The 18,652-nt window shown below is 38.2% G+C and overlaps 1 protein-coding gene across 1 annotated transcript in view; it reads right to left on the bottom strand.

The window, feature by feature from the left end:
- Nucleotides 1–18,652, bottom strand: part of REEP3 (receptor accessory protein 3) — a 98,758-nt gene that overhangs the window by 38,872 nt on the left and 41,234 nt on the right. Inside the window, exon 2 of the mRNA XM_045437554.1 lies at nt 14,091–14,163. Coding sequence (XP_045293510.1) covers nt 14,091–14,163 — 73 coding nt within the window. The remainder of the gene's footprint in view (nt 1–14,090; nt 14,164–18,652) is intronic.

The raw sequence follows: 18,652 nt of genomic DNA, 5'->3' as shown, positions 1-18,652 counted from the left end.
TCTTTCTTAGAGTAAATCTAAATCTGCCTCCTATAGGGAAAAGGTAAGAATGTTGACTTAGTAGGCTGAAATTACATTCAAACATCATATCTATGGCAGAAACTTCTCTTGGTGGCTCCAATAATTGATTTTGACAATCATCGTAAGAAAAGATATACCATACTAAAACAGAAGTGTTAAAACTTCATTTAAAAGATGCCTTTTGACAACAACAGATGTTGGCAAGGATACGGAGACAGAGGATCTCTTTTGCATTGTTGGTGGGAATGCAAGCTGGTGCAGCCACTCTGGAAAACAGTATGGAGGTTCCTCAAAAAACCAAAAATAGAACTACCTACGACCCAGCAATTGCACTACTAGGCATTTATCCAAGGGATACAGGTGTGCTGTTTCGCAGGGACACATGCACCCCCATGTTTATAGCAGCACTATCAACAATAGCCAAAGTATGGAAAGAGCCCAAACGTCTATTGATGGATGAATGGATAAAGAAGATGTGGTGTATATATATATATATATATATATATATATATATATATATATACATATATATATATATATATATATATATATATATATATATATAATGGAGTATTACTTGGCAATCAAAAAGAATGAAATCTTGCCATTTGCAACTACATGGATGGAACTGGAGGGTATTATGCTAAGTGAAATTAGTCAGTCAGAGAAAGACAACTATCATATGACTTCACACAATGAGGACTTTAAGAGGCAAAACAGATGAACATAAGTGAAGGGAAACAAAAATAATATAAAAACAGGGAGGGGGACAAAACAGAAGACACTCATAACTATGGAGAACAAACTGAGGGTTGCTGGAGGGGTTGTGGGAGGGGGGATGGGCTAAATGGGTAAGGGGCACTAAGGAATCTCCTCCTGAAATCATTGTTGCACTATATGCTAACTAATTTGGAGGTAAATTTTAAAAAATAAAAAATAAAGTTAAAAAAAAAGATGCCTTTTGAGGGGTACTTGGGTGGCTCAGCTGGTTAAGTGTCTGACTCTTGGTTTTGGCTCAGGTCATGATCTCACATTTCATGATCTCACGGTTCACGGGTTCGAGCACTGAGTTGGGTGCAGAGCCTGCACTAATGGTGCAGAGCCTGCCTGGGATTCACTCTCTCTGCCCCTCCCCTGCTCTCTCTTTCCAGAAATAAATGAACTTAAAAAAAGCTAAAAGATAAATAAGAGATGCCTCTTGGAAACCTTTCAAAGTTAATGTAATATTTTAAAATAGGACTATTCAACTCCACCGATTTTTGTGACTTTTTCTGTCCGGCAGAAAAAGACAAATACCATAGGATTTCACACATATGTGGAATTTAAGAAAGAAAACAAATGAGCATAGGGAAAAAAGGAGAGAGGCAAACCAAGAAACAGATTCTTAACTATAGAGAAGAAACTGATAGCTACCAGAGGGGAGGTGGGTGGGGGATGGGTGATTCAGGAGGGCACTTGTGATGAGCACCGGATGATGTATGGAAGTGCTGAATCACTGTATCATATACCTGCAGCTAATAGTACACTGTGTATTAACTGGAATTTTAATAAAAACATTAAAAAAAGATGTCTATTGGAAACCTTCATAAGTTAATACAATATTTTAAAGTAAAATTACTCAAGTCAGTCTATTTTTGTGACTTTTCAAGACCTTTTGAAGTTTGCTTTCCCATGTTACCTACAGAGTTTGGATCTGTGGTTTAAAAAAAAGAAAAGGAATCAGTCTATATTCATTCTGATAGCCAAAAGATAGGCAAAATTTCATATATTTAAACTTTTAAAAAATTTATTTATTTTTGAGAGAGGGAGAGAGAGAGAGAGAGAGAGAGAGACAGAGCATGAGCAGGGGAGGGGTTAGAGAGAGAGGGAGACACAGAATCTGAAGCAGGCTCCAGGCTCTGGGCTATCAGCACCGAGCCTGACACAGGGCTCGAACCCACAAACCATGAGATCATGACCTGAGCCAAAGTCAGATGCTTAACCAACTGAACCACTGAGGTGTCCCAAAATTTCATATATTTGTATAATTAGATATACTTTAAATTTTTTGTAGTCTTTCAAAAGAACTTCATGTTTTTACAATTCTATTATATTTCTGAAGTAACATTTCTCATGAGCTTTTATTTTTTTATTTTTATTTATTTTTTTTTTTAATTTTTTTTTTCAACGTTTATTTATTTTTGGGACAGAGAGAGACAGAGCATGAACGGGGGAGGGGCAGAGAGAGAGGGAGACACAGAATTGGAAACAGGCTCCAGGCTCTGAGCCATCAGCCCAGAGCCCGACGCGGGGCTCGAACTCCCGGACCGCGAGATCGTGACCTGGCTGAAGTCAGACGCTTAACCGACTGCGCCACCCAGGCGCCCCTCTCATGAGCTTTTAAAATTACATGAGGTTTGGGGAAAGATTTTATTTTTCTAACTTAGCTAAAATCTTAGGGAACAGTTCTAGCTTTTATATTTTTAGGAGGACCTTTCACAGTGTGGTGGTGATCTGGCTGACAATCTCATTATTACACCTGTGGTTGGGAAAGGACTGTATTTCTAAAATTACGTTATGGAAAGACGAAGTCCGTATCTAAACATATCAGAGATAGATCCTGGTACTGTGTAAAAGGGAAAATTTCTCTGCAAAAATATTGTCAACTTTAGCTGAAAAGGCAAAAGCTTAGGTATATTTTATCAGAGAAGATTCTATTTTCTAAAAATAAAAAAATTTTAATAAAAATATAAAATTTAATAAAATTTTTAAACATTTTTTTGGTTTGTTTTAGAGACAGAGAGTGAGTGCACGTGCATACATGAGCAGGGGAGGGGCAGAGAGAAAGGAAGAGAATCTCAAGCAGGTTCCACACCCAGCACAGAGCCCAATGTGGGGCTTGATCTCATGACCATGAGAAATCAAGAGTTGGATGCTTATCCAACTGAGCCACCCAGGTGCCCCAGTAAAAAATTTTAAATGAGAATTTTTAGGTAGTTTATTATTTTTAAATTTTAATTTAGCATTGGTTGCTTATATCTTTTCTGATTTCTCATTGTGTCAATCCCTCTACTATTCTCCCTACTTTAACTATTTCAAGTGTTTACCTTATTAGACTCACTTAAGGGAACAACTCTTCCTTTAATTCCCTCAATTTTGTTTTTTATTTGTATTTCTGCTTTTTTATTGCTTTGCTTGTTCTACTTCCTTCACAGATTCTTTTATTTTGGTATTTTTTCTTGCTTTGCGAGTGTAGTGTTTCATTTTCTTCCTTTTTAAAATATAGGCTCTTTCCTTTTTTTTTTTTTTTTCAACGTCTATTTATTTTTGGGACAGAGAGAGACAGAGCATGAACGGGGAGGGGCAGAGAGAGAGGGAGACACAGAATCGGAAACAGGCTCCAGGCTCTGAGCCATCAGCCCAGAGCCCTACGCGGGGCTCGAACTCACGGACCGCGAGATCGTGACCTGGCTGAAGTCGGATGCTTAGCCGACTGCGCCACCCAGGCGCCCCAGCTCTTTCCTTTTTTAAAAATGTTTATTTTTAAAAGAGAAAGAGTGTGGGCAGGGGAGGGGGCAGAGAGAGTGCACGGTTGGGGGGAACGGGGGGACAGAGGATCTGAAATAGGATGTGAGCCCCATGTGGGGCTTGAACTCATGAACCATGAGATCATGACCCGAGGCGAAGTTGGACGTTTAACTGACTGAGCCACCCAGGCACCCCTAAAATACAGGCTTTCAAAGTGATTCAGAATATAAATTGTAATATGAATTACTGTCATTTTTATTTTTGAATTCATCTAGTACTGCACTTCTGATTTTCCCTTGTACTCAGTTGTTATTTCTTCTTTTTGTAACTTACTGGAGGTTTCTTCACAGCAGAGAGGTTATGGGGTGTGAGTAGATAACGGGGGGGGGGAAGCAGAACACTGGCAGCCTCTGAACACGTTCTCCCCACACTGAGGGTGGTGGCAGTCCTTTCTGGCTGCTGTAGCTTTTCGGATTTTAAGCTGTTCCATCACGGGATTAGGGTGGAGGTGGCTAGGCCTCCCTCCAATTTACTACTTAACAACATTTCCTTTAATGGAAACAACGGTTTCTGTCCCTGTTTTTAAAAAGTCTATTTCCATTGGCACTACAGTTGGTAAAATTCTTCCTAGACATTAGCAAAAGCCCGAGTTAGCCTCTTAGGTTTGAATGTTACTGTGTGGTTTTTGTTTTTTTTTTTTCCCCTTTGTGCATGTTTTCCAAAGCATTTGCATGGGAAGTTAGTAAAGGATAAGACTGCTGCAGTCGGCCGGCTGCATCTTAGCATGAAAACTGTGGGGATGCTTCTGAATTACTTCATACGAGGTCAAGGGGTGCTCTAATTCACATTCTAAAATTTTATTTTATTTTATTTTAAAAGTTTATTTATTTATTGAGAGAGAGAGAGACAGAGACAGAGAGAGAGACAGAGAGAACAACAATCGGGGGAAGGGCAGAAAGAGCGGGAGACACAGGATCCGAAGCAGGCTCCAGGCTCTGAGCTGTCAGCACAGAGTCAGACACGGGGCTCACTCACTAACCATGAGATCATGACCTGAGCTGAAGTTGGAGCTTAACCAACTGAGCCACACAGGCGCCCCTCACATTCTAAAATTTCAGAAAAAAACCGTGCTAGGTGTTCATTAAATACCCTCCCCAAGTAAATAACCTTATTTAAATTTAACACTTGTTTCCTAAAGTGGATCCACTGTAATGGTCATGAGATGATCATGAAGAAATCATTTCTTGAAAACATAAGGAAGAGTATAAGTCACTTAATTATAACAGCATCAATTACTTCCGCAGTGAAGTTACATACTGATATGTATTATACATACAATATGTAAACTTGGCACATCAAGAATTAGGTTTATAAAACAATATTTGTCACCCGCTTTACTTTAAGTAAAAGTAAGTAGGTTTAGTTCATTAAAGGATAATAAATTGTCCCAAGTGACTTTATTCAACTGTCCTAAGTGAAAATTGTGATTTTTATGTATCAATACTTGATTTACAAACCATATAACTCAAGACATGATACACATAGATTCCCTGTATGTCAGTTAAAATTAAATTTCAAAATTGTTGTCAAAGATCTAAAACAAATGGTATCTATCACTACTTTAAATCTGTCTTCTATGTGAGCACATTTTAAAAACCAACAATAATGGTTTATTTCATGATAAGTTATATTTGATATCACAGTATATTTCAACCAGAAGTGTTCCACTCACACAGTCAATTTGGGAATATGGGTAAAGATTGATAAACTGCACATATACATTTAATTGCATCCTTACCACAAATCTCACTAAAACAACAGTAAACATGATTTTTTAAAAAAGACAAGTCCAAAAGAATGAAGAAAAGAAGACAGCAATCCGAATTTTGGGGAGGTAGGAAGGAAGTGGAAGAGGAGCACCTGAGTTAGGAGGCCTGAGAAAATTGGATATTAAGCTGACAGTGGGAAAGTGGAGAAGCAATCCAACTTTACACCGCAGAGCTCCCCAAACGCTCAAGAACTGGTGACACAATCCTTGGTCATGAGGGCAAAAGCCAGGAAGTATGGCTGTTAAGTCTGCCTGAGGAGCAGGTAGGCTCCCAGATGCCCTCCCCTTTTTGTGGTCAGGCGATGCCCCTCCTTCCTCCCACAGGAACCTTGCGGCTGATTCTCTGGGAAGAGTCAAAGGGCCTCTGGATTTGCAAATCTCTGGCACAGTTGAGAGTAGGCATTAAGTTCTAGTTTATAAATTAAACATTGAGAGCCCCCAACCCTTAGTCTCTCACCGGAACGCTAGCAACCAAGTACCTTTCAGAATGGAAGAATCTTGTCTGAAGACTCTGACATGAGAGAAAATATCTAAACATACAGACACTGATCATTTTCCCAGGAAACAGTCGTAATGGTTTGAACTGTGTCTCCCTCAGAAAGATATGTTGAAGTCTCTTACAGACTGACCCGTGATTCCCCCAAACTGATATGCTGAAGCCATAACCCCCAAGGTGACTGTATTTGGAAACAGGGCCTTTATGGAGGTAACTAAGATTAAATGAGGTCATAAGGGGGCCCTAATTTGATAGAACTGGTGTCCTTATAAGAAAGAACTCACCAGGGCTTTCTTAACACAGGCATCCAGAAAAGGCCACGTGAGGACACAGAGAGAAGATGGCTGTCTACAAGCCAGGAAGAGCCTGTACCCAAAAACAACGCTGATGGCCCCCTAATCTTGGACTTTCAGCCTCCACAACTGTGAGAAAATAAATTTGTGTTGTTTAAGCTACTCACTGTGTGGTATTTTGTTATGGCAGCCTGAGCTGACTAATACAAAGTTCTTACCCCCAGTACCTCAAAATGTGACATCGTTTGGAAATAAGGTCACTGCAGATGTAATTGGTTAAGATGAAGTCATGCTGGGGTATAGTGGGCCCTGAATCTAATATGCTTGGCTCCTTGTAAGAAGGAGAGAAGAGACTGATACACAGACACAAGAGGAAAACGCCATGTGACAACAGAGACAGAGACCAAAGTGCTGCACCTGGAAGGTAAGGAATGCCAAGGACTTCTGGCAACCACCAGAAGCTGCAAACAGGCAAAAAAGGATTCTCCTCAGGGTGCCTGGGGGGCTCAGTCGGTTAAACATCCAACTCTTGGTTTCGGGCCAGGTCATGATCTCGCAGTTTGTGAGTTCAAGACCTGTGTTGGGCTCTGTGCTGACAGAGAGCCTGCATGGGATTCTCTCTCTGCCTCTCTCTCTATCCCTTCCCCCTCCCAAAATAAATTATTTAAATAAACTTAAAAGAAAAGAAAGGAAAAGAAAAGAAAGAAGAAAAGGATTTTCCTCAACAGGTTTCAGAAGGAATTGGCCCTGTCCACATCTTGATTACGCACTTCTAACCTCTAGAACTGTGAGACAATATATTTCTGTTTTTTTAAGCCACTTGGTTTGTGGTACAACCGGGAACACTGGGAACAAATACAGCTGCCTTGTCAGATCACCCTACAGTAAGGATGACATTCAGCAAGCCTCTTCATGGGCGCAGGCCTTGTAACCAGCTTTTGATTATCATACTCAAATGTGAGTGGAGGACCAAATATTATCCAACATTTGAGAAAATCAGGCATGAGAGACAGAGGCTCAAACAAACAAAAACCAGAAGTCAAAGGAGAGACTATGCAGAAAGAACGTATCTAAAAAAAACCCCATTTTTCATATACATAGACAAAAAGGAAGCTATTTTAGACAACATAAGGATAGAACACTATAGGAAAAGGAACATTCAGAAAATAAAAAGAGCTCTTAGAAGTTAAACACACAGAGACAGAAATTAAAGATTAACTAAAGGGTTAGAAGATGACATTGAGGAACTCATCATAAAATAGAACAAAAAGAAAAAGTGACAGGAAAAAGAAGAAAAAAGATCAGATAATTAGATAATCGGTCCAAGTAGCTTTACAACTGAATAAATGGAATCCCAGACAGAACAAACAATGAAAACAAAGCAGAGAAAATCGATAAAGAAATAAATTTTAACCAAATTTCCCAGAGCTGAAGGACAAAGGATTTCCCAAGTTAAAAGGGGAGGATTTAGCAAAATCTACCACAATCGATTCACACCAAGGCACATAATCATGAAATTTTAAACCTAAATTTTCCACACATGGAAAAGATCCCACAAGCCGGTGATAATCAGAATGGCTTCAGACTCTCCACAGCAACACTGCAGGCTAAAAGGCAATGGAGAAATGTCTTCAAAATTCTGAAGGAAAATTATTTCCAATCTGGCATCTCAAAAAATTTGTCTTTCACACAGTCTTCTCCGGAAGGATGTACTTCATTAAAATGAGGAAGTAAACTTAAAAAGGAGGAAAACAGGAGATTAAGAAATCTGAGGATCTAAAACAAGAGCTAGTCTGGAATATCCATTGGATGATAACACAGAGAAGAAATCCACACAACTGCGGCAGAGTTCAGGTGTAAATGTGCAATAATAGAGAATCCCACATAAGTGAAAAACCAACCAACCAAACAACAAACCAGAAAACAAGACAATGAATAACAAGCAGGGAAAACAAACCACTGTGCAGGAAAAAAAATGGTAATGATAGGATACCACAGAGACCAAATGCAAATAGTGTTTCTATCATGAAAAATCCTATACAACAGGTACTATTCTATGTCAGGTACTGATTTAAATGCTTTATGTTCATTAACTCATGTAATTCTCACCACCACCTGAGGAGGTAAGTACTATAACAGTTCTCATGTTACAGATGAGGAAACTGAGGCACAGAAAAGTCAGATAACTTGTACAATGACATAGCTAGTAACAGACAGGGCTGGGATGTTAACCCTGGCAGCCTGGTTCTAGGTGCTGTGTTCTTTATTTGTTTAGTCTATTGCTTCTTTCTTTCTAACTTAGCCTATGTAATGCAAATACTGAATACTGATCCAATACAAATTACACTGTAATGACCCTGGGAGGCTATAATGGACAGGGAAATATGCATGTGTATAGTTATATGTGATAACTACTATTAATCATCCTTAATAATAGCAAGAAGTCAACTGATAATGCCCATCTGAAAAATTAAGAAATGGTAATATAAGCATGTCATTTAGATATGGAAATAAATACTAAAGGATTCAGCTAGAAGAGCTGAAAGTAGTTGCCTCTAGAGAGAAATGGGGATGGGGAAGGTGGGGGAATTGTTCTTTTCATAATAAGCCTTAGAAACTATTTGATTTTTAAAATTTAAATAATTACAGCTTTGATAAAAACAAAAACTAAATTAAAAGTAGATCAAAGTGGAAAATAAACAAATAAACATGTGGTCTAACAAGACTAATTTTCAAAAATTCCATCTCAATCAGTGGGTTAACCTTTACACTTCCCAAATTAAAACCCTTGAATCAAATGAGTATTTTTAATCCAAAATATGAAAAGATGGCTGGGGAACACTTCTTGACAATAAAAAAAAAAAAAGTACTTTATTGCATTTTTTCCCTTCTGTATCCACTCTAAAACTAGTAAATAACTTCAGATTTTACCAATTGACAAGAACTATAAAGCTAGTATGTGGTATATTTGTTCATTTTCATATCACCCAAGTATTTAGGAAAAATTAGGTCACTTTCAAAACCAAGTCAATAGGGTTTTAGAGGGCTAGCTCCTTTTTTTTTTTTTTTTAAATGAGTTTATTTATTTATCTTGAGAGAGACAATGGATGTGTGAGTGGGGGAGGAGCAGAGAGAGAGGAAGAGAGAGAGAATCCCAAGTAGGCTCTGCACTGTCAGTGCAGAGCCTGATGTGGGGCTCAAACCCTGAACCATGAGATCATGACCGGTGTTGAAGTCAGACTCTTAGCTGACTGAGCCATCCAGGCATCCGTAGAGGGCTATTTCTAAGCCTTTAAAAGAGTAATCTCCCAGAATTTTCCCTGTTCTTTGTTCTTGCTCACAGTAAATCTCTGTGATCAGACCAAATGTCTGATTTTGATTTTTAAGTGCTGTTAGCCAATCTTTTCATTGCCACGTTCTCCAACATTCTTAGAATAAGAACACGGTTTCCTAGAAAAGCTACAGCAATTACACACGACTTGGAAATAAACACTCTATTTTCAAGTCACGAGATGGTATAAGCCTAAAAAAATTTGCAAAACCATACTAATTCTTCAGTAAGTTTACATTTCAATTACTGCAAGGCTGAAAGACTTTAAGTAGGCCATATCAGCCACACTATACAGGAAATTATATCCTAGGAAAGCTCTGTTTTAAAAATAGGCAAAGGAAGAAAGGAAGGTTGCCAAAATACACAGCATTTTCCATTTGTTTTGATTTGAGCACAGCATCTGTTTTATCAGGTGCAATCTACTGTTTGTAGGCTTAAAGGGAATGGTAGTAGTTAGGGTGGAAAGAAGTAAATTAATCTAAAATGTTTGCTTTCTGAAAACAATTTTGAAGTAGATATCAGTGGAATTTAGGTAACAACCAAATACCACAAAGACACTGAGCTTTGGGTTAAGTCAGACTGGACTGTGTACTCCTTAACCCAGCAGAATCAAAGCTGAGAACCTAGACCAATCCCCTTAAGAAATGTACATGTTCTTCAACTCTTCTTCCTTTTCTTATTCATTCATTCACTCATTCATTTAAAAAATATTGAGTACCTATTATATATACCATGTACTGTTCTAGGTAGGGAAATGTATCAGTTAACAAAACAACCAAACTCTATGGAGCTGTTTCTGGTGGGGAGGACAAATACACATACAAATAATATAATATCAGATTATATAAAAGGCCATTAAAAATATAACAGGGAAATATGAAGGTTAACTTTACTAAGAAATTACCATATGCAAAACAAAATCAATTAGGATGGGATCACTATATAGGAAAACTTTCTGAGAACAGAGTTCTAATACAACTGTTATAATCAAAGCTTAAAGTAAGGCTAGGTGAGACTCAGCAAGATAATAATATTCAAACATTTCGTCAAAAGTAAATTTAGGTTTGGGCACCTGGGTGGCTCAGTGGGTTAAGTTTCCAACTCATGATTTTGGCTCAGGTCATGATCTCTAGGTTTGTGAGACTGAGCTCTGCGATGGGCCCAGCACGGAGCATGGAGCCTGCTTGGGATTCTCCCCCTCCGTCTGTCTTGTCCCCACTTGTGCAGGCACGTGCACGCACCCTCTCAAATTAATAAACTGAAAACAAAACAAAACAAAAAACCCAAAAAACAACTAAATTTAGGTTGGAAATAGTTACCTGCCAACCCTTTCAAAACCTAATTTCATCTTTAGCCGTTCTGATCATAGTTGATTTCGATATGTAAGAGTCCTGCCCTAAGTACTGGTTAAACAGCCTCATTGCCCTTCTTTGAAAATATCCTTATTTTTGTGGCTCCTGGAGGTCTACTTTGGAAGCACACCCACTGGCTGGTTGTGAAAACTGTTTTACAAGCTAGAATCCTCACCTACTTTTGGTAGAAGAGACAGAATGAAATACTTGTAACAACATGTCCAAACTGGTATGATTCCTGCCTTAATGTTCCATGTTACCCTGGGTAAGTCAATTTATTTCTCCGAGACTGTAACATCAAAACATTCTCCCAGACTTACTTACTTACTTACTTACTTACTTATTTATTTATTTATTTATTTATTTATTTATTTATTTATTTATTTATTTATTTATGAAATGAGGACCAGTGAGATATTATGGTATGCAGAAAAATGTCTCCCTACCCCAAAGATGCCCATGTCCTACCTAATTCCTAAAACCTGTGAGTATGTTACATGGTAAAGGAGTAATCAGGCTGCAGATGGAATTCAGGTTGCTAATCAGCTGACCCTAAGATGCGGAGAAGATCGTGGGTTACTCAGGTGGTCCCAAGGTAACCATAAGCATTCCTGTAAGTGGAATCGGGAGGCAGAAGAGAGAACTAGAGGGATGGAAATGTGAGAAGTTTCAGCTCAACGTTTCTGGCTTTGAAGCTGAGGAATAGAACCATTAGCCAAGGATGCAGGCAGCCTGTAGAAGCTAGAAAAGGTAAGGTAAAAGATTTTCCCTTAGAGACTCCAGAAAGAGTACAGCCCTGTAAATCCATTTCAGATTCTGTTCCCTAGGATGGTAAGAGAATAAATACATTTGGGTTGGTTTAAGCCAGTAAGTATTTGGCATTTTGTTATAGTAGCTATTGCAAACAATAATAAATAAAAGTATTTTTGAAATTGGTAGGAAATCATATAAATGCAAATGTTTTAATATGATATCTCAGCTTGGTCTCTCTAGCAGCCTTGATGGCAGACAACTTGGTCACCATGTCTTCTGAGTTGTAGCACATTTCCTTGTCAAAAGCAAATGCCCTGCCTTCTGTTTCAATGCCTTACCATTTTTGCTTTTAGCTTTTTCATTTGTGGAGAGTTGATTACCATGTAATTATCAAACCAATTGCCTTTCTGCTTCCCTAGTTTTTCCATCAGTTTGAATGAGAATGTTACTGGATTCTCGTCCAAAGGTTATCTTTAACTTATGAAGTAGAATTAAAATTTCAGGGTTAGAACCATTCTTATTCATCCCAAATTTATAGACTAATACAGGAATAAAAATCTGAGTGTTTATTAAGGATTCAAACACAGAAACCCATGTTTTTAAGTCTCTAAAAGATAATACTAACAAACTTAAAGTGACACATAGTAAGAAATGGATTGGGGTGCCTGGGTGGCTCAGTTGGATAAGTGTCTGACTTTAGCTCAGGTCATGATATCATGGTTCATGGGTTTGAGCCCCGTGTTGGGCTCTGTGCTGACAGCTCAGGGCCTGGATCCTGCTTCCGATTCTGTGTATCCCTCCCCCTCTCTCTCTCTGCCCCTCTCCTGCTCGTACTCTCTCTCTCTCTCTCCCAAAACATAAACAAACATTAAAAAAAATTAAAAAAATAAAGAAATGAATTAATATTTTATAATGGTTCTTAGGCTAATCCCTAAACACCATCTTTTCTGTTCTTTTAGCATTAATTTATAAATGACAGGCCTATTATAATTTATTATAACTTACATACTTTATTTATAACTTTGTATATTTATTTATAATTTATTATACCTTCATATTTCTTACTGTTACCCCCTTTTTATTTTAGGGCATGGTATCTGTGTGCCCACTGATATCTTTGTATCACTAGAGCTTCTCATATAAACTTCATTTTCAATTTGTGCTTATTTCTTTTCCCAACAAAATCACCCAGATTTGGAGGGAAGACAGGAGTATACCGTAAGCACAGAAATATACACAAAGACACACAGAGCCACACGAGTTCTTATCCTGGGTTTATAATACTTTATAGGTGAAAAAATGGGCACAAAGTTGAGAAAATTCACCCTGTATTTAAACTGCAGAGCTAATCAGATTTAGAAAAAAAGATCTCCTTTAATAACAGTATGACAAACATTCCAAATGAGGAGGAATGTATTGGCTGGTAGAGTTGACCCTTGAACAACACAGGTTTGAACTGTGTAGGTCCATTTACGCATAAATTTGTTTTACAGGCCTATTAATGTATTTTCTCTTCCCTATGATTTTTCTTAACCTCTTGTCTCTACCTTACTTTTCTCTTTTCAATGTTTATTTTTCCAAGAGAGGTGGGGGAGGGTCAGAGAGAGAGGGAGACACAGAATCTGAAGCAGGCTCTAGGCTCCCAGCTGTCAGCACAGAGCCAGATGCGGGGCTTGAATGCAGGGACCACGAGGTCGTGACCTGAGATGAAGTCGGACGCTTATCTGACTGAGCCACCCAGGTGCCCCTCTAGTTTACTTTTAATATAGTACATAATACACATACATGTGTTTACCTTATGGGTAAGGCTTCTGATCAACAGTAGGCAATTAATAGTTAAGTTTTTGGGGAGTTAAAAATTATACTGCTGTCCGCCAGAGCCTGCTTGGATCCTCTGTCACCCTCTCTCTCTGCCCCTCCCCTGTTCACACACTCTCTCTTTCTCTCAAAAAATAAATAAACATTAAAAAAAAATTATACTCAGATTTTCCACTGCAGGGGAGGGGGAGGTTGGTGGCTCTAACCCCTGTGCTGTTCAAGGGTCAACTGTAGAGTCTGATTTAAGAAGAAAAAAGACTGCTATTGTCAGCAATGATAAGACATCTGTATACTTAAATGAATTAAAAAGTGACAAACCAGTTATGAAAAAAGGAAAAGGTTTGGAGTAAGAAAGAACTATGTTCTCAGTGTACCTATAAATTCACAAGGCTAAAAACCAGACAGCCCCCTAACTTCTTATACTGGAACTGAGACAAAATGAGTAAGAGATCCAATTACTCACTGGATCATACACTTACTTAAATACCAACTGACAGTGAACTTTTTTTGAAACTCCACTTTGGAATTGTATTCAAAATTATTTTTAAAAGACTAACTTCATTAAACTCGTATTCATGTAACATTTTTAACCAAAAACAGTATCCCAGCTATTTCTAAAATAATGATTTTCTGGTCTTGTATATCACAGATACATTAAGTTAGAATCAATCACTCATAAAACTATACTTACATATTCCTTCACGTTTTTTGTTTTCACAGCTTTGTATGAATAATATGCAGGATAAAGCATTCCAAACACCAACCTAAAAGTAAAAAGAATGAGAGACTAATCACATACAACAATGCTTTTGACAGCTCATGAAAATTTCACCTAATAGTAAAGCAGAAACTACATAGGAAATATGCAATAATATAAATTTGTGTAAATGCATTATTTGTGCACAGACTAAATCTGCTCAGAAAGCAAAGTAAAAATACTTTTGTAACAAAAAGAGGATTTCAATATTCTAGGTATAGTATCATGGGAAAATCACCTTAAAAAAAAACTTTCTCTTTGTATACCTGAAACTAATAACACTGTTAATTATATTTGAATTTTATTTTTTAATTTTTACTTATTTAAAAAAATTTTTTTTAATGTTTATTCATTTTTTGATAGAGACAGACAGAGCGTGAGTGGGGGAGGGGCAGAGAGAGAGGGAGACACAGAATCCGAAGCAGGCTCCAGGCTCTGAGCTGTCAGAACAGAGCCCGACGTGGGGCTCGAACTCACGGATTGTGAGATCATGACCTGAGGTGAAGTCAGACGCCTAAACGACTGAGCCATCCAGGAGCCCCTATATTTGAGTTTTAAAATAAAACCTTTTCATCACAAAAAATATGATTCCTCGAACATTTGGAACAGGTAGAAAATCACCAAAAATAAAAATTGTCCCAACTCTCCCAGAGATAACTGCAGGCAACATTTTACTGTATGCAAATCCTACTTTTTATCCACATGTAACATTCCCAGAATCTAAATATAACACATATGTACACGCACAACCTGTAATACAAAAGTGTCCTTTACTCCATGATTTTGAGAAGCACTGGCTTCTAATTATCAATAGTTGATATATTACAACATGCATTAAAATAGCTCTCTGTAAACATTTATAAAATACCTAAATCATTAACAGGACTTAATGCCATCTGTGAAGACTATTTCACCAAATCCCAGACCCAACAGATATGTACAATCACACATAAAATGAAAGAATAGACATAGAGGTAGCATAACAGTATATATATGGTTTATAGTTAGCGTTTTCATGTGACACATCATGGGATTTTTTTGCCCCCAAATATTCTATAGTGTGTATTCTTTTTTTTTTTTTAATTTTTAATTACATTTATTTATTTTCGAGAGACAGAGTGAGACAGAGCACGAGCGAGGGAGGAGCCAAGAGAGAGGGAGACACAGAATCCGAAGCAGGCTGCAGGCTCTGAGCAAGGGTTCAGCACAGAGCCTGATGTGGGGCTCAAGTTCACGAACCATGAGATCATGACCTGACCCGAAGTCAGACACTTAACCGACTGAACCACCCAGGCGCCCCTACAGTGTGTATTCTTAATATCTTCATTACATTCCACATTGATATGCCCTTACTTTATTTAAATAATCCAATGTTAATAGGCTTTTGGTCAATTTCAGGGGTGTGCTATTGCATGTGATGTAAAAACATTTCACTTCCTGGTTGGGATGTTGCTGCTTCAAATAGTACATACGTTTTTACCTATTACCAAAATGCCCTCCAGAGAAGCATTCCTATACACTGCCGATCATGGGTATTATTATTATTATTATTATTGTTTTTAAAGTGTGCCAGATGTTTTAATATACATTCCTGAATAGCACTACACATGATTTTCTTTTCAAGTGTTTATTGGCCTTTTGATGCACAGGGTGTATGATATCTTGTTGTCTACTTTTTGGGTCTATTTAAAAAGAATCTTTTGGAATAGTTTTAATTTTACAGAAAGGTTGGGAATATACTATAGTTACCATAAGCTCTACATCATGTTTCCCCTAGACCTTGCATTAGCATGGTACATTTGCCACGATTAACAAACCAATATTGATATATTATTGATTAAAGTCCATCCTCTATTCAGATTTCCTTAGTTTTTACCTACTATCCTTTTTCTGTCCCAAGATCCCATTCAGGATAGCACCTTATGTTTACCTGTCATGTCTCCTTAGCTCCTCTTGGTTGTAAAAGAAAAACAATTTCTCAGATTTTTCTTTGGAAATGACCTTGACAGTTTCGAGGAGTATTACTCAAGAGTACTGGAGGAAGTCCCTTTACTGTAATTTGTCTGATGTTTTTCTCATGATTAAATCAAGGTATGGGTTTTGGGAGGAAGACCACAAGAGGTAAAGTACCATTTCCTCCTATCATATCAAGGACACACTATCGACATGAATTATCACTATTGATGTTAACCTTGACCACCTGGCTGAGGTAGTGTTTGTCAGACTTTAAACTGTAAGGTTACTCCCCACCTCACCCCTGTCCATTCTTTGGAAGAAAGCCACTATGCACAGGGCACACTTGAGCAGGGAGTTGTGTTCTACCTTCTTGACAGTGGAATATCTATATGAATTATTTGGAATTTTTCTGCAAAGGAGATTAGTCTATTCTCCATTTATTTATTCAATGATCTGTTTATATCAACATGCACTCCTATATTTTTATTTTACACTTTGGATTCTAATCCAATAGTACTTCATTTTGTTGTTCAAGGCTTTGAACACTAACATCTTTCAGTTTGCTCCTGTGTCCCTCTGACAGACCTATAATTGTGAGGTTTTTTTTGAGCAGTTTGCTACTTTCTGGCACTACATGATGCCCTGGGCTCATAATGTGTATTTCCTGCCGCATTCCTATAATCAGTCATTTCTCCAAGGAGCCTTGGTTCTTCTCACTGGAGGATGGTATTTAAGACCAAGTTCTGGGGACGACATATGCTCACTGTTCCTGGAGTGTTGTAGCTTCTTTGTCTATTTTGCATATTAACCAATATTTGTCTAAGTTGTTATCTTTTGATTCTAAAGTTTGCTAAGATATGTGTTAGATTATGTTTGTTGGGCTGTCATTTAAAAAGATACCACAGGCTAGATGGGTTAAGCAAAGATATTTATTTTCTCATAGTTTTGGAGGCTACAACAAGGCCAAGATCAAGGTGTCAGCAGGTTTGGTTTCTTTTGAGGTCTTTCTCCTTGGATTGTAATGGTCACTTTCTCACTGTGTCCTCACATGGTCATCCCTTGGACTGTGCAAACTTGGGTTATAAGAACACCAGTCATATTGGATTAAAACACTCTAAAGACTTCATTTTAACTTAACCACCTTAACTTTTTATCTCCAAATAGTTACATTCTGAGGTACTGGGGGTTAGGACTTAGACAAATGCATTTGGAAAGGGGACACAAGTCAGCCCTTAACATATATATTTATGACCTTAATGTATATATTTATGAGCTTTTTTTTTTTTTTTTTTTTTTTTTTTTTTATTGGCAAACTACAGCTCACAAGCTGGCTGCCTCTTTTTCAACGTTTATTTATTTTTGGGACAGAGAGAGACAGAGCATGAATGGGGGAGGGGCAGAGAGAGAGGGAGACAGAGAATTGGAAACAGGCTCCAGGCTCTGAGCCACCAGCCCAGAGCCCGACGCGGGGCTTGAACTCACGGACCGCGAGATCGTGACCTGGCTGAAGTCAGACGCTTAACCGACTGTGCCACCCAGGCGCCCCATATGAGCTTTTATATTAAATAAGCTTTTCTTACACTGAGAATGAGTATTTACATTTCCATAATTTTAGTTCATTTATAGTTTATTTTTTTGGCGGGGGGAGGGATAGTAAATCCCTGGTGACTTCATTACCCCTCAGAAAATGAACGCTGGGTTTGGGGCTGATGTCGCCAGTTTAGAGGAATAGCAAGTCTTCTGCTGGGGATTTTATTTTCACCAACTGGAAGCCACATCAGTAACAGTCTCTGTCTCACCTAACAACACTACTAGCAGGAGTCAATTCACAGGCTCTGGATATGGGATTTTTAGCTGTGCCACAGAACCTAGGGCTTTATGATTTAACACAGGGCACCCCCCCCCCCCCCATTAAAGGCACAGAGGCTATCTAACCTAGTTACTTCTGAGAAAGGGACCAACATTAAGAACTGAAGAACAAGAACACAATTTCCAGGTCTGTTGGGTGTTCATCCCCACTACTGACACGAGGTACAATCCCACAGTTAGTCATCATATTTCTAGCATACGTATTCAAGTTATTTTAGTTCACCTTGTATTTCCCTTTAGAATTTGGATACAATCACCTCCTGCCATAGTCCCATGTCATCTTGTACCCCTGGATTGAAATTCAACATGAGACTCATTTCTGTCACCATTTGGATCTTGGACTCCTCCTTCCCCTGCTATAATATCCATCCAATCTCTAATCCAGTCCTGTTGGTTTTTCCTTGGTGAGAGTCCAAGTGTGCATCTTCCTGTTTTATTTTCAAACCCATGGCCAATGATACGTCTAGGCTCGTGCCATCTCATCTGACTTCCTGAAAAATTTCCCAACACATCCCTCTGGCTCCAATGTCAATTCAATCTTCCTAATATACCTACTGCACTGTCTTGCTTAAAGACTTCAATAGTTGGCCTCCATACCCCCTTGTTGACCAGCCCCTATGGCGGCTCATCAAAACATAATTTGAAAATCTCTTCCTTATAAAATCCATCTG

The sequence above is a fragment of the Leopardus geoffroyi genome, chromosome D2, assembly GCF_018350155.1.
Source record: "Leopardus geoffroyi isolate Oge1 chromosome D2, O.geoffroyi_Oge1_pat1.0, whole genome shotgun sequence".
NCBI classification, from domain to species: domain Eukaryota; kingdom Metazoa; phylum Chordata; class Mammalia; order Carnivora; family Felidae; genus Leopardus; species Leopardus geoffroyi.
The sequence above is the reverse complement of the archived record's forward strand: the minus strand, read 5'-3'. Positions and strand labels throughout refer to the sequence as shown.